This window comes from Panthera uncia (assembly GCF_023721935.1).
Source record: "Panthera uncia isolate 11264 chromosome A1 unlocalized genomic scaffold, Puncia_PCG_1.0 HiC_scaffold_16, whole genome shotgun sequence".
Taxonomy (NCBI): Eukaryota; Metazoa; Chordata; class Mammalia; order Carnivora; family Felidae; genus Panthera; species Panthera uncia.
In genome coordinates, this window is record NW_026057576.1 from 48,118,231 (window position 1) to 48,134,087 (window position 15,857).

A 15,857-nucleotide genomic window follows, 5' to 3' on the forward strand; every position below is an offset into this window, starting at 1 on the left:
AAAATGTCTTAAACTCCTGAGTGTGACAACCAGCTTAGGCTGCTAGGGCTAATTTAAAAGGAAAATTAAGTTGATTGTCCTGGGGTCAGCCAGCTAGGTTAGACTTCTATTCCTGGGAATATGGGAAACAGATACACTTGTTCCTGTGTGGTCTTCCTTATTGCCCTGTCAGTAGGGGGAGTTTACTGGCTTTGAAATCATGTACTCAAGCCTTGCCTCCCCAGGAAAGCCTTTCCAAACTCTGCCCTCCCCTGCCTCAGGTACAGTTGACCACTCCCTCTCCTTCAAATCCCCACCATCCTGTGCAATCCAATCATCACATTCACTGTTGAACTTTTATTGACAAGTCTCTTTCCCTTCAAGACCAAGAGTTCCTTGAGGGGACCCACATCTTCTGCGTCTGCATGTTTGTGGTCTTCTGGATAGAGCTGGGTGTACGTTAGATGAAAGAGCATGCAGTCATGCTTAACCATTGCAATCCTAGCTCTGTCCCAGTTGTACTCGTGAAATCTGCCATTTCACATGACAGACAGATTATTGGAGTGACATGAGAATAAATTTGAAACAGTTCCTGATCTTTCTGACCTGGCACCCAATTACAAGCACTTAGCGTTCTTTGTGAAATGGTCAGGGAGGCAGGAGAAACAGTAATGGGGTCTATCTTACTAGGTCAGGTTTTTTAGACAGACACACGAGATAAAGGTTGGTACAGAAACGCCAGCTATAAAAAGCAAAATTAGGGCACCTTGGCATCAAGTTGGAGTGAATAGTTTCAGCGATGTAATGGGATACTCTGGCAGTCTCCCACTGCTAGAAAGGGTGTGTATGAATTCAGGTATGCCTGTGCTGATGTGATTTTCTTCTGTTAGGACCTTGCAAAATGGAAAGATCGTCGAAAAAGCTACACTTCAGATCTGCAGAAGAAAAAAGAAGAGAGGGAAGAAATTGAAAAGCAGGCACTTGAGAAGTCTGAGAGAAGCTCTAAGACATTTAAGGAAATGCTGCAGGACAGGTAAGAAAGCTGAGTGCATCTCATGGTTGCAGATACCAGTGTTAGAAATCCATATTTTATGTAGGTGTAGTGTAATGGAAGGTGTATGCCAATATTAAACCATAAACAGATAGACATTCAAGTCTCAGTATGTTGCTCTGTAAAGAAAAAGCAAAGTATTGCTGTAATAAAGGGTGACTTGGATTAACAAAAGAAATGGGCGCTTAATATAGTGTGCTTTACTTCCTGATTTTTACATTGTATATTCACATGTGATATTGGATGGTGTTGGCTATAATTGGTGCCGAAAATAAACTACTTTTTCTCCTTTTAAAGTGAATTTAGGAATGGAGTGGCCAAATAAAACCAGGTCCCACTCTTCCAAATTGTGTAAAATATAAAGTTCCTTTTCACGTTTTAGTGGTGCGATTAAAATTATATTTTAAAAGAAGACAATATAAACGTAAATGGAATGGGGTGTATTTTTGGCGTTGCAACGTGACAGGATAAAGGTCCAATTTAAACTTTCCTGTAGAGCAGTTGCTGTGAGAAACCTTGGAATATTTCTAGGTCATGGGGAAGGCAAATATGCTTTATGGATAATGTCAAAAAGGAAATGTGCTGTCAGGCGAAATTAAACAAAACTCCTTTGTGCCCTAGAAGCAAATGGTAAACACCGTTTCTTTCACTTAAAGGCAATGCAGTTTGAAAGGTATTCCCTACTAAACAGGAGTGACGAGGATGTTTCATGAAGTTCTCTATAAATATGAATGGTGTCTATAATCTGTAACAATTGTCCATGTGAGTTCTCTCAAGCTGTGTGAAATCATATCCTAACTTGATCTTCCTGAAGTCTGAGTCCTTTGTGGAAATCTTTTATTTTCACTAAATTGTTTAAAATTGTGTACAGGGAAAAAAAAAGCTCATAATCTTGTAAAGGAAGCCTCATTTTTGGAAGGTTCAGATTGGTTGTAAGCTAGTTATGTCTACAGTGTGCTAATTTGGGAAGATTTATGAACTTGTGGGTAAAGCTTTGTGAAGAATCCCTTATTAAATATCTTAATTTTCTTATTAACAACTCTTTACAATTAAAAAAAAATCCCTCTCCAGTATTTGGAAGTATTTGAGAGCCTGCTTAAAAAAAAAAAAGTCCAGTTCTTACAATTTTTAAGTGTGGCACTAAAAAAATCACGTGTATTTATTCTATTACCATTGTATTGGTTATTGTGTGAAGTCGGCAGCCTTTTTATTCTTTGTCTTATGTTCTTGCCAAAGTAACCCGTGTGTCTCTACCTCCTTGTGCTAAATGCATAACTTTATGGTTACGGTGTGCTTCTTTCTGCTAAGGGAATCCCGAAATCAAACATCTGCAGTTGTATCAAGAAGGAGGTTGCATTCTTCTGATGATATCTTGCATGAAGAAAAGCTTTCCCCTAGACTGACCACGTCAGAAGCAAGTTACCAGAGTGAAAGAGTAGAAGAGAAGGAAACAACGTATTCTGCAGAAGTTCCTAAGCAAGATTCTACAACTTTTGCAAAAAGAGAGGACGCTGCAGCAGCTGAAATTCAGCTTTCTTCTCAGAGCCCCATGGAAGAACAACACCCAGACCCTTTGTCTTCTCAGCATTCACCGAGTACACAAACCGAGTCGACTCGAATTTCAGCCTCTCTCCCCAGAAGTTACCAGAAAACTGATACAGCCAGGTTAACATCTGTGGTCATGCCTAGACCTTTTGGCTCTCAGGCAAGGGGAATCTCATCACTCCCGAGATCCTACACGGTAAAAAAAAAAAAAAAAAAAATGTGTTCCCAGTTCATTTAGTCTGTTCTCAGGAGCACAGTGCTGGTAAACTTATGCAGAAGTTTGAGCTCCATTTACTTGATGTATAAGATGTACATAACTTATGTATAAAGCAATTCCAGCCAGTTTAGATTCAAAAGACATTCAATGCTTAAAATATAACAACTCTGTGGAACTATTTTAAACTTTAAAGTCAATGAAAGTAAGGCTGATAACATTTTAAAGAATGAATAAGCTCTTTCTAAGGCAGAGCATTTTTTTAGTGTTACGTTTTCTCAAATACAGCTTTTGTAAAGTATTAGGTTGAACTATGTGAAGGATGCTAATAGTTCTTTTTGACCTACAAAACAGCAATTTCATATGGTTTAACCTGAATATTTTCAGGTGCCTTATGAACAGCTTTCTAGTTTCCTCTGAGTACCCCCACTTTTTTAGAATTTACTATGCTTGAAAGTGGTTATTAAAATGTATTTCATGGTTCTATTTATATTGGGATTTTTAAGAATATAGAAAATGCAGTTGTTTGCCCTGAGAATGAAGCAGTAATGCATACCTGAAAGTGGATGTATTAATTTTAACTCTGTGTCTTAAGATCAGTGTTCAAATTCTTTCTACTTCTGCCAATATTGTATCCTAAAAGCTAAGAAAAAGCTTGAAAGAAATATTTAAGGTAAGGAAAACCTGCATGAACTAGCCAGGGAACTCCTAATCATTATATTAAGTAAAATAGAGATATATTTGGTAGCATAAAAATCAAACATATATGACTCATTACTAACATATCAAAAGACAATTTATAGAGTCAGAAAAATGTTAGATGAATTCTAGATGTAGGGTTAACATCAGTAAGATTTAACATGCTCCTACAAATGGGTAAGAAAAGATAAGCACTAGAAAAGCACAAAAAAGATAAGCACTCATGTGGAAATGAGTAGCCAGTTTAAGGAAGAAGGAATTCAGATGGCTGATGACATAAAACACATTGAAGCATGTTCAACTTCATTAGAGCAAGAATGAAATGTACAGCTTTCAGTCATCAGACCGACAAAGATTTAAAACATTGAAAACGTCTGGTGTTGGCAAGGGTGTAGAGACACAGCCATTCTTGTACATTACATTAGGAGTGCACTGCTATAATTTTTTGAGAAGATATATATATATATATATATATACACACACATACATATACATATAATTTATATATTACATTAGATTTTTTAATATAACATTTATTATACATAAAATATCTTTTGGGCAACAAGTATACTTTTGGAAACCTATGAAAATAAATATTCCAATTGTAATAATATGTAGGTTCTTGTTGCAATAATTTTGGAGGTTACAGAAAACTTGAAACGACATTGAATACATATCAAGTGACTAATTTGTAGATATCCCTACTATACAGCATTCAATAATTAAAAAGTCTAGTCTAGAGATCTATTAAACCCATCAGAATGATGTAAATGAGCAAAGAAAGTTTCAGAAGTCCGTTTTAATATCAACACTTTTGTAAAAACAAGTCCTCCTCCCAAAACATCATGTGTCTGTCCGTTAGCATGAAAGAACGTGCTCCAAGCTTTTAGCATTGGTTGCTGTGGGAGGTACGTTACTTTTATAGTTTTAAAGTATTTAGTGTATGTATTTTTTAAGCAGAGATCTAACAAGGCCAAGCTTAATATGATGTTTTATTTTTAGATGGATGATGGCTGGAAGTATAACGGAGATGTCGAATATGTGAAGAGAACTCAGAGCAGTTTGGTCAGCACCTCTGTGCACAAACCTGACACGAGCCAGCTTGCTACCAGCAAGTCCAGTGAGAGAGAGGGAGTAGCGGTGGGAGAAGGTGTGATGCAGCTGCCCTCTCCTACCCTCTCCTTCTCATCGCTTTCCCAGGAAGAGGCTGCCACTTCTAAAGCCACACTGTCTTCACCATCTGGCCCTGACTTAATGTCTGAGCTTGGAGAAGGGGGAAGCTCACCACAGACAGAGGTCTCCAGATCCTCACAGGTGAATTTGGGGTGGTTCCTCGTCACCCACTGCTCTGAAACATAAGTATTTCAATCTGCAAACCATGTTTCTGACCTCTAGGCATTATTATCTGGGCTGATAATGTGGAAAACAATATTGCTTTATTTTTAGCACATCTTGGGAAGAAGGAGGCCTCTTCCACCTTTGAGTTTATGGATGCAGATTACCCTTATGATGTGTGTGAATCGAGGCTTGCTGGACGAGTCTCTTTAGGGTTTGGCTGGTTTTTCTCTCTACTCCTCATTTCAGCAACTGCTGCCTTATACTTCTAGTACTCAGCAGTCCCTGGTTCAGCTGTGGGGGTCACTTGGAAGGTTATAGATTCAGGCCTAACAGGTAAGTGAGTAATAAAAGCCCTTTCTCAGGGAAATTAACTGACCACAAGGGGAAATTGGTACACATGCTACATGCTGGTCTCTAGGGGCTCGGTATTTCTTTCCTTGTATAAACCATCTAGTGACTTAATACTGATTTAGAAAGTCTACAATTTTGTCCCGTTTCTTGTATCTTAAAGGGAATATTGAGGCTTAATTACAGTAGGACAGTTGTGTTCTGTAACATTTGGAGTCCAAACAAGATATACCATCAGATGAAGAATGACTGGAGGCCATTTATAGTTTTTCCTAATTAAAATCACCAAGAGAATTACTAGGTAATGAATGCAGTATGTTTTACACGTAAGTTAAAAGTTGTTGGTTGTCCAGAGAACAGAAAGCTTTTCTTTAAAAAAACAAAACAAAACAACATCTTTGTTAAACAGTTTGATAGCTGTATGAACCCCTTGGCATGGAGGAGCTAGTGTGATTCTTTGACTTGTCAGACATTCTCTGGTGCTTTACCGGAATAGATGTGTTTTCCAAGGCACAGCATCAAGTATATAACTTGGCTTAAGTTATAGTAACGAAATAACTGTGCAATAATTGGGTCTGGTATATTTACTACAGAAAAGCTTTACAAGTTTATGTCTTCTTTTGATTTTGGAGTCCTTTGTTCTTGAGAAAATTTGGGAATGCAGGAAAGTATACATGATGAAAGCCACTGGTTGTCCCATCATTTAGAGGTAGTTGTTGTTAACATTTAGGCATATGTCTTTGTTGTTCCCATGCATGTTTACAAACATAGATCTAAAAATATTTCTTCAGCTTACTAAAATCATGAGTTGTAAATTTTTTGCTTCATTTGTAAAGAATGAGAAAGATATCATTAGCATCATAAGTTTGAGTGGATCAGAACAAGCGCCTGTGGTATATACTTGGAGAACATAAGGTACCGGTGGGTGAATAATAAAAACAGAAACAAGGTGTCTTTTGTTTTACGGACTTGGGACTTGCGTGTTTGCCTTCACCTTTTCAAATAGCAAACTCAACAGAACAGCCTCATTAATGTATTGTGCATGAGGGGGTAGTCACTCCCTCGGGGTGGCAGCTGCCTAGCTACATCCAGGGATTAAGAACAAGAGGCTAAGTGTGGTGTGGGGGTGTATTCCAGGTTATTGCAGTTCAGAGGAACCTGAATTAACATGGCATGGATCCAGGTTTCATCATTAATGGATTTATGCTCCTTTGTCTCCAAGCTTGAAATGGTATCCTACCAAGCAAAATTAGGCTTTCCCAAATAAAGCAGTTGGAATGCTTGAACACATGTGTATGTCATACGGTGACTTACCTGTCTCTGAGTTGCTTGCACTATGAAGAAAGCATCTCGGGTACCGTCACCTGCTCTTGTCACTGAGAAGGAGCTTGCTTGCCTTGGGAATAGGACAGCCAATGACTAATAAGTCAGAGGTGTTTGCAACACCCTTCCAAATGTTTGTCCACACTCTGTAATTCTAGGTGTTCAGAGAATAGAAAAATCACAGATAATATGTGGGTGAACATCTAGATATTTTGGTAGCTTTGTAAGTGTTCTTCAGGTCTCCTTTCTCCTTCTTACTCATGCTTTCACTAGTAATGTCCTTTCATTTCTTTGTTCCAGCATCTCCCATGATGTTCTTTTCTATCTTTGTTTCCACTACCCTGATTCTCAGGCCCTTTCCCCATCAGTGCAAATATTTTGTAAATAGTCACATGTATTTGTACATTCTATGCAAGCCTGATGTTAGATTGACTTGCAGGAGGCCAGGCTGCCCTTGGTAATTTCTCTGCTGCAAAGCCTCCAGTGGCACTCTGTGGTCTGTTCGGTGAAGTTCAAAGCACTCAGGAGAGCGCTGTGGTCCCTCAACACTGGTCCCCAACTCCCTTTATAGTGCTGTAACAGCTGTTTATTGAGTGCTTACCATGTGCCAGACAGGCTTCTCAAGCTATTTCTTAGTCCTCAGTGATCCTTGTATCCCTGTTATGCTGTTGTGGAATTTGAGGCGTGGAGTGGTCATGTTCCTTGTCCAAAGCCATACAGGGTAGTGAGTGGTGGAGTCAGGATTTGAAACCAGGCAATCTGACTCAAGGTCGCCCGCACCACACTATGTTGGGGAAAAAAGAATTGGAAATAGGTGACCTGGTCATACAACACTGCTTGCTTTTTCTTGAACACCTAGTATGCTTTCTTAAACACATCACAGATATTCGTTCTTATTGTTCACACATTCTAAAATGCTCATTTTACCCATGTTTGTCTTGTGAAGTCCTCCTGTTCTTTCAAAGCCCAGGAGGGTCACTTCCTTTGTAAATCAGGACCTCTCCTTCCCCTAGTTGGAATTGAACTTTTCACCTTTGAAAGTGTCATTTGCTGAATTTGTCCTTGTTCTAAGTGTTCACCGTTTCTCCTTCACTGGTATTCTTTGTACCCTCCACAGCCTTTACACATAGTTGGCATTTTTGTATTTACTGACTCGAATTGCAGTCAAGGCCTTGATCACCAAACTGAAGTATGAACTTGGTCCAGCAGGTAATTTAGGTCCTTATAGATTCTTTCCCATCTCCACTGCCAAGCAGGGATTTCATTCCTTTCCACTGCCTTTTCTCCTGTACTTCTCTTATGGTATTGTTTCTTTTCCTGCCTCTTTTTCTGATCCAGGCTTCCAGGGCAATCCTGAGGGTGACCCTGAGGCAAGGGGAGAGAGTGTGACTCCCAGATTCACTTAGACAACTTTCCCCTTGATTGGTCATCTATAGGGTTTTGTTTCCGGTTCTTTCTTGTCAGAGACCTCTCCTCCCAAACTCCACCCAGATCCACATTTCAGAACCACTGCCCCAGATTTTTTAAAGTTGTACCCAGAAGCCAGATGATGCACCTGGAAGGAAGGATGCTTTTTTCATGTTTGCTTCTTAATCAGCAAGCCTGTGATAGTGTCCCTTTAGAATAGTATCCAGGGCTGACCGTGTCATAGCTGCCTCCCATGCACTGTGCTTACTTGTCACCTTTGCTAGACTCTTCTCTCTGGGAGGGCAGGAAGAAGCCTGTCCTGATCACTGTTAGCACAGTGCCTGGATCTATATTAGTTGAAGGCTGACTGAGTTCTATTGGCTTCAGAGCTAAGTACGTGAGCATTAAATAGGATTCTCTTTAGTTGATCTGGAAACTGCTTAACCAGCATTTATACACATATATAACGTTGTTTCCATGGGGAACAGAAAATAATTATGGCACAGCAGCCATGCACCTTGGTACCTCTTAAATGTTTCACTTAATCCTCCCAATGACTGCAAATTAGGCGATATTATCCCCACTTTTACTGATGAAATACTTGAGATCTGAAAGTTACATAACTTGCTTTGGGTTGGTTAAGTGCTTAGGCCACAAATGTAATTTCTCTGACCCTAATTTTTTTTGAAATATGAGAAGCTCCAATTTGAGAACTGCCTTATGTGAAGTTAAGTCTCCAAATGTTAACTCATGTTAACTTTGTTGTATCTCTAGAATTTTAGAGCCAACAGGGACTGAAATATCTTCTGTTTCATAAAGATAAAGTCATTCTTCAAATTGCTTTTGAGGGAAGCTGTATGGTTATCTGAAATGTAGAATTTCTGAAAGGTAGAGTTTGAAATCTCCCCAATAGGTAGTAAGTAGCTACCAACAATTTTAAATGGCATACAGTAATAATAATTGGCATATTCTGTGACTGAAATTCCAGTAGCTGTGTAGAAGATGGAGGGAAAGAACGGCAGGGGCAGGATGGCCAATGATAAGCTGGCTGCATTAGTTTGGGCTGTGGTCTCCCCTCTAAATTAAGATGGTAACCTGAAGAGCAATGAAAGAATGGGATGATTCAGGATAGATTTATGGACTGAGGACTTGGGAGCACTTTTTATGAAGGCATGTGTGTGGTGGAGAGTGGGGGCTGTTGTGTGCAACTGGGGTGGGAAGGGAAGGAGGAGGAGCCCCTGGTGTTGCTAACTTGGGCATCTGGTCAGGTCGTGATGTAACTGACCAAAGTCGAGAAACAAGAGGTGGAAAAGAGTAGGTTTGGGAAGAGGTCATGGATTTAATTTTGGATATCATGGGCTGAGACAGTAGCTGAAGACACAGCAGGGGAAGAGGTTAACTCAGGAAAGCTTGTAGTCAGAAAGATGGGAGGCTGGCTAGGGAAGAACAAGAAGTGAACGTAGGAGAGCAGACAGAAGAGCACACTAGTGAAAGTGAGAGGCGGCCAGACAGATGGAGGACAAGACGGGGGAAATGGGATAGTGGATGACAGAGAAGGCCGTTTCTGAAAGCAGGAATCGGTGGTAGTGCCTGGTGGAAGGAGGATCGGAAACAGATTTGGTAGGAAAGAGATAAACTTGAAATGAGTTGAGTTAAAGCTATAGAGCTGGAAACACCACCTGCCTCTTGGAATGGAGAAGTGGAGCCAGTAGGTATAGATGTGCCTGTGGCAAAGGAGAGTGGCTCTGGTGCCACAAGTTGGGGCCACCCACCTACGTTCTCACCCTACTCAGACCCTGAAAACATGATGCAAAAGAATCATGTGTACAAAAATCAAAGTTGATACATTTCCTCTGTTACTTATGACTATAGAGTGCTTTAATTTTGTCAGTTTCAGTAAGGCTTCCCTTAAGTCAACACATTTATCTAATTGAAAAACTGGGGAGAGGGGCGCCTGGGTGGCTCAGTGGGTTGAGCGGCCGACTTCGGCTCAGGTCATGGTCTCGCGGTCCATGAGTTCGAGCCCCGCGTTGGGCTCTGTGCTGACAGCTCAGAGCCTGGAGCCTGCTTCAGATTCTGTGTCTCCCTCTCTCTGACCCTCCCCCATTCATGCTCTGTCTCTCTCTGTCTCAAAAATAAATAAATGTTAAAAAAATTAAAATAAATAATAAAAAAAATAAAAAGAAAAATTGGGGAGAATAGCTTTCTGACCTGTTAGTACGTAAGACTGACCCTATTTTCCACCACTTCTCATCTTTGGTGAGAGGAAACTCTTAATTAATCAGATATCCTAAAATTAAATGTGGTCATTGCTACTCTAGATAGATCATCATATTGTTGTCTAAAAAGCTCAGCTTTCAGTGTATACTTCTGTTTAAATTGTATCTAATTTGAGGGAAATTATTTTTAAATGGTGATATGTTCATAACCATACTCATATCTTTTCCTGCATAGACAACTTGAACCACTTGACGTGGTTCTTTATCAGTCATCAAGAATCTAGATTTCCCCCAAGAATTTATATTTCTGGTTCTATCTAGTTCAAGCAGTAATAATTCCCTTATCATCATCTTCTGAAGCATGAAAAGCATGGACTGTTTGTGGAATATTCACATGGCATGTGTCTTGCAGAGATAAATAGGGAAGTAGAAATCCTAACTGAAATCACTGCTGAATAGTTTATGCTAAACTATAATTATAGATATGTTCCCCTGCTAATCTAATTCAAGGACGGAGGATTCCACAGCACTGCCATAATGGGCAGGCCATGCCACTGAAATTACAGCTTGAAACTGAAATTATAGCTACTTTTATGGATTGGTTTGGGAGGGAAGTGGTCTACATAAGATTTTCATTTGAAAATAGGGTTTTGCAAAACAAAAAGCTTGCAAATTAACATCATTATGAGAGAGAAGTTCCTGCTAGAGTCAAGGACAGGCCAGAGGTCACCTGGTTATTGATAGAAAAACACCTGTAATTGTTCCTGGGGTTCTTTCCTCCTTTGCCTGTATATAGTCCTAAGGACCCACACACTTACAGTGTGTCAGGCTGCTGGCAGCCGCAGTGAGGCTGTTGCCTGTTAACTGTTTCTGAGAGGTGGTTATCTGCCCTTTTATTTAATATGTTCAGGTAGAGGCTTCTTTCCAAGGTAAGAATATCCTTTTGTGAGACAGTTCTTCTTGTCTAATAAAATTGTGAGGCTCTTTCATCTTTAGCTACAGCTCATTCTCTTTTATCCTATTTTTGGTAGAAAAGGATAATGTTCACTTGCTGTCTCCCACAAAGTATTCTTTTTATGTAGTTTGAGACTATTTATTTGAACTTCATCATATCTTTTATTTTTCAAGATAAAAAACATCAGTTAGTATCTTGAATATCTAATGTATCATTTGTCTCTGTGCCCTTTTATAGCAATAGATTCTGTAGATGGCTGTAAGTTGAATTTTTTTTTTTTTTTGGACGGTTAAGTGTGGTGATGACCGCTTGTTTTCACTGAGTCATCTCTAATGTAAGTGTATGGTAGTTTCGGTTAAGGAGTGGAACTAACCAGTAATTTTTTCTATTCATAGCAGAGCTTTATTCTGGAGATTGGTGTTCATCAGGCTGATTATTAATGTGTTCTCACTACCTGCATCTGGGTTCCTGTATTTAAACTGCTTTACAAGCTTTCTGATGAAGACTTTTCTATATCATTAGCTACAGATTTTTAAAAAATAATTCCATACCCAACTCTTGAAGAGTCAATAATTATTTTTCAAGAGCCAGGACCATGCCTCATCCATCTTTATTTCCCAAGAACTAGGCACTGTGTTTTATACAGAATAGATGTACAATAAGTGTATGTTGAACAAACGATAAGTAAATGTTAAAGCACTTCTGTGTCCATAGAATGTAGTAAGCTCCTGGTTCAGTGTCTTCCTTGCCTTCTATTTCAATTCTTATATAATATCAGTTTTTCTCAGAATATACTCACATGGATTTTAAACTTGTTTTAGAGATGGAAAAACTTTGGCATAAAGCTTTATGAATTGCCCAGTTGGCCCTAGGTTCGGTTTTCACGGCCACGTTGTACTGGAGAATGTGTAGGTTTTTTTTTTTTTTTTTTGGAAAATTAAGTGGCTTTAGGAATAACTTTTTCTTTTAGTCTAAGTTCTTAATTATTTGGAATCAAAGACTGAAACTAGTCTGGGAATGGCAAGTTAAAATTCATATCTGCTGTTGACCCAAAACGAAACACATAAATTATGAAAGATAACTCAAATGTTCACAGACATCGTATAGTTTAATACTTAAAACATTTGTTTTGGAAATGGCTGTGGGTCTGTGGCCCCGAGAATTTGCTGCCGTGGGGTATGGTGGTGGAGGCTGGCTGTTTTCCGGGACGCCATTGTTCTTGGTCTCACTGGCTGTTGTTACTTCCAAGGAGGTTGTGACTTGTTGCTCAGCGTGTCTCAGCAGGGGCCCTCTTGGCATCTGACCTGTGGTTCCTCTGAGGTGCCATCGCTCCATGTCCCATAGCTGTGCGGAGGCTCTGCCCTCATCACTGGATCTTCGCGTGGCTGTGGGGCAAACAACACCTTGCCAAAGCTTCAGGCGCTCTTTAGGGGGTGGTGTCAGTCCCACAGGCGCCCCACAGCTAGCTGATTGTGTGTCAATGAACCCCTTGAAATTATGCAGCTATGTTAAATGTCAGAGATACTTTTTCTAGAATTACGGTGGCATGTTTAAAATGGTTAACAATTTTTTTTTGCTATTTTCAAAAATGCCATTGTATTAAAATGTATGATCTGTAACATTGTATACATTTAAGGTATATAGTTAGTATATTAATTTGACACATTTATATATTGTAATATGATTGTCATTGTAGTGATAATTAGCACCTCGATCACCTTACATAATTTTCTTTTTAGTGGTTGGAATAATTAAGTTATAGTCTCTTAGCGAGTTTGATCATAATACAGTGTTGTCTGTATTCACTGTTCTGTGCATTACGTCTCAAGGGCTCATTTACTGATTGCCAGTTTGTACCCTTAAACAGCACACAGTCTATCTTCTTACTCTTTTCCTATTTGGGTAATAACAAATGGTCTATAAAGTAAACCCAGTTGTATGGTGAGCATATGCCCAAGATTTATTAATGTCCAACTGATTTAAAGTATTGGTGTGAAGAAAAATATCTATTAATGTGAAGTTTTCCCTTATTTTATCAGAAAAGCTAACTCACTGATATTTATATAAATGAGGGTTTTACTAAACCCAAGTTAAAAAGATGGATGCTCCTGGTCTATCATGAAATAATTCAAGTGTACCTTGAATATAGCCTCCCTCCTTTCATGGATAGACTTTCCTCCTTGTGGGTGCCAGCAACACCTGATCCCACTGGTTCATATTTGTTTTCAGGATCAGTTCAGTGATATGAGAATCAGCATACACCAGACGCCTGGGAGCGGTCTTGACTTTGGGTTTACAGTAAAATGGGTGTTTTCTGGGATCTTCGTTGCGTCAATTGAAGCAGGTAAATCATTGATTTAGCTCTACTGAACTTTCTTCCCCTTGTTATCCTATGCTGTTCACAACCCCCTCCAGAAATTAGTGTGTTTACTGTAGGAGGAGAAAATACATGTGAAAAGTGCAGCAGGAAAGCCAGGAGGTTCATCCTCTTCCCCGAGACTTCCCTGAGACTGATAGTGTTTTTTTCTCTTTGCCTAATTAATTTGAGTTTTGTGGGGTCTTAGTTTTGTGACCTTTACAGAATTCGTTTGTCAGAATTTTAGGTTTGATATTTGGAAATGCTACCAAACAACACCTCACTGGAAATTCAAAAAGAACCTTCCATGATTGGCTGTGTCTGTGGTGGATATTTAAGTGCTGTATAATAAATTGATGTTTTCTGAGCATCCTAATATATCTGTTGTCCGTGGAGTGTCCTCAGGATGCTTCAGGACTTTTACAAAAGTCCTTCCCCATCTGGGGTTATATCAAGTCAGTCCCAGGCAGTCTTCAGCAAAATATCACCACAAGGCCTAAAATTCAAATGAAAGCTACTGTTGTTAAGAGGGGTTCCTCACTTACATGTTTTAGCTATATAAAAGTGCATGCTAACACTGGTTTTGTTTTTTTTTTTTAATTTAAGAAAGTTCTTAAAAAAGACTTTAATTAGATAATGGTAAGTGGCAATTGTAAGCAGTTTTAAGTGACCTTGCTTTTTTCCTTTTCCTTTTTCTTTTTTTAAAAAAAAAAATCCATTCCAGGGTACATTTGGTTTTGGAAGCTCAATTCAAGTACAATATATTTCACTTTTTAATTTAAAAATAATTAAAAATTTTTCTTTGTTCCTAGGAAGGTAATAAATTTTATTGAATAGATGAGCTTATTTCTCCTTTGCATGTTAATGATGATGCTTACTGTGGAGTGAAAAATGCCTTTGCTGCTTTGTATATTGTGGATACCCAAATATTTGATAATGTAAAAAAAACCTCATGGATCTACCCTAACTGAAAAATATAAGAGATGGTTAGTTGACATTAAGAAGGCATTTTTTTTCTTTAAGTAAGCAATTGGTAGAACATGGATTTTGTTGTTTTTGTTGTTTGTTTGCTTAGAATTTTTTATTATTGGTTCCTTAATTGATTTTGCTTTATTTAGGTAGCCCAGCAGAATTTTCTCAGCTGCAGGTAGATGATGAAATTATTGCTGTTAACAACACCAAGTTTTCATATAAGGACACAAAAGAGTGGGAGGCGACCATGGCTAATGCTCAAGAAACTGGAAACCTAGTAATGGATATCAGGCGCTATGGAAAGTCTGGTAAGTTGGTTTTACCACCGTCTGGCTTTCTAAATCAGGAACTGGTCTTTGGCAAGCGGTTCTAACAGCTTGCTTCAATAACGTCTTCCTCAGTTTTTAAAAATTTTTTGGCTTCAAGATGTTTTGCAGTTATGCTGTCACAAGTCTTGAATGATACTTCCTTGACTATTCTGTCTGAAGACTTTTCACTAGCAAATTTACTGAATTTACATTATTTATCGGCTGATTTACATGCTAGACTGACTTTGAATGCAAATATTAACTGGAAGCTATTGTAATTGCATCTGCATTTGGGAGTCATATAATAATGCTGAGTATTAAGAATTACGCTATGATTTTACTTTCTCTACAGCACCGTAACTAACTGGTATGAGAGAGAACATGGTAGGTAATTGGTCTTGTTGCTGTTCATGCTCAAGGAACTTTCAGTATATATTCTATTATTGTGTTTCTTAGCTGTTGAGGGTAGATGGAGAAGGGCATTAAGCCTCCCCCTACCTGTTAAGGTATGATATCAAAATATGATACTCTATCCTGGCTTACAGAAAGATTCAGCAAATTTGCTAGTCTTTACATTATTAACATCATCTAACCCTTGTGTTTTTGGAAGGTGATCTGTTGGTCAAAACACGGAACTCTTGACTTCTTTCACACGCTACCTGATTTGTTTGTATGTCTTCTACATGTTCATTTTGTATATGTACATTCAGTAACTTTGTTCTTTCCACTCCAACATTTATGTGTACTCATTTCTTGATCATCATGTGCCAATCAGACTGGGGCAGAGACCAACCTTCCCTGCCATTTACACGGCATAAAACCCTCAATCTCACCAGTATGGCTACCAAAATTATAGGTTCACCTGAAACAAAGTGGATTGATACAACTTCTGGAATTTACAACTCAGACAAATCTTCAAATCTGTCAGTAACGACTGATTTCTCAGAAAGCCTCCAGCATTCTGTAAGTATTTTGAGAAGTGGGAGTATTTGTGTAGAGCAAAGTATCTGTAGGAAGTCTGTGTGGGTGGGGGAAAGGATTTATTTGAACAATTTTGATGCTACTTTAAAAACCATTAGTTGAATAACATAATTTATAGGAATGAGAGTAAAAATGTATTTTTGATAATCCTATGGCATTACT

At 38.7% G+C, this 15,857-nt stretch overlaps 1 protein-coding gene across 11 annotated transcripts in view; it reads left to right on the plus strand.

Moving 5' to 3' along the window:
- The window catches only part of LMO7 (LIM domain 7), a 194,470-nt gene that overhangs the window by 158,575 nt on the left and 20,038 nt on the right, over window positions 1–15,857 (plus strand). For 7 of the 11 annotated variants that reach the window (XM_049647070.1, XM_049647069.1, XM_049647073.1 and 4 more), the window contains 6 exons: window positions 870–1,012; window positions 2,339–2,771; window positions 4,491–4,802; window positions 13,308–13,422; window positions 14,553–14,714; window positions 15,490–15,677. In XM_049647070.1, the coding sequence (XP_049503027.1) occupies window positions 870–1,012; window positions 2,339–2,771; window positions 4,491–4,802; window positions 13,308–13,422; window positions 14,553–14,714; window positions 15,490–15,677 (1,353 nt within the window). The remainder of the gene's footprint in view (window positions 1–869; window positions 1,013–2,338; window positions 2,772–4,490; window positions 4,803–13,307; window positions 13,423–14,552; window positions 14,715–15,489; window positions 15,678–15,857) is intronic. The other 4 variants (XM_049647074.1, XM_049647078.1, XM_049647079.1 and 1 more) reach the window with 1 other exon arrangement.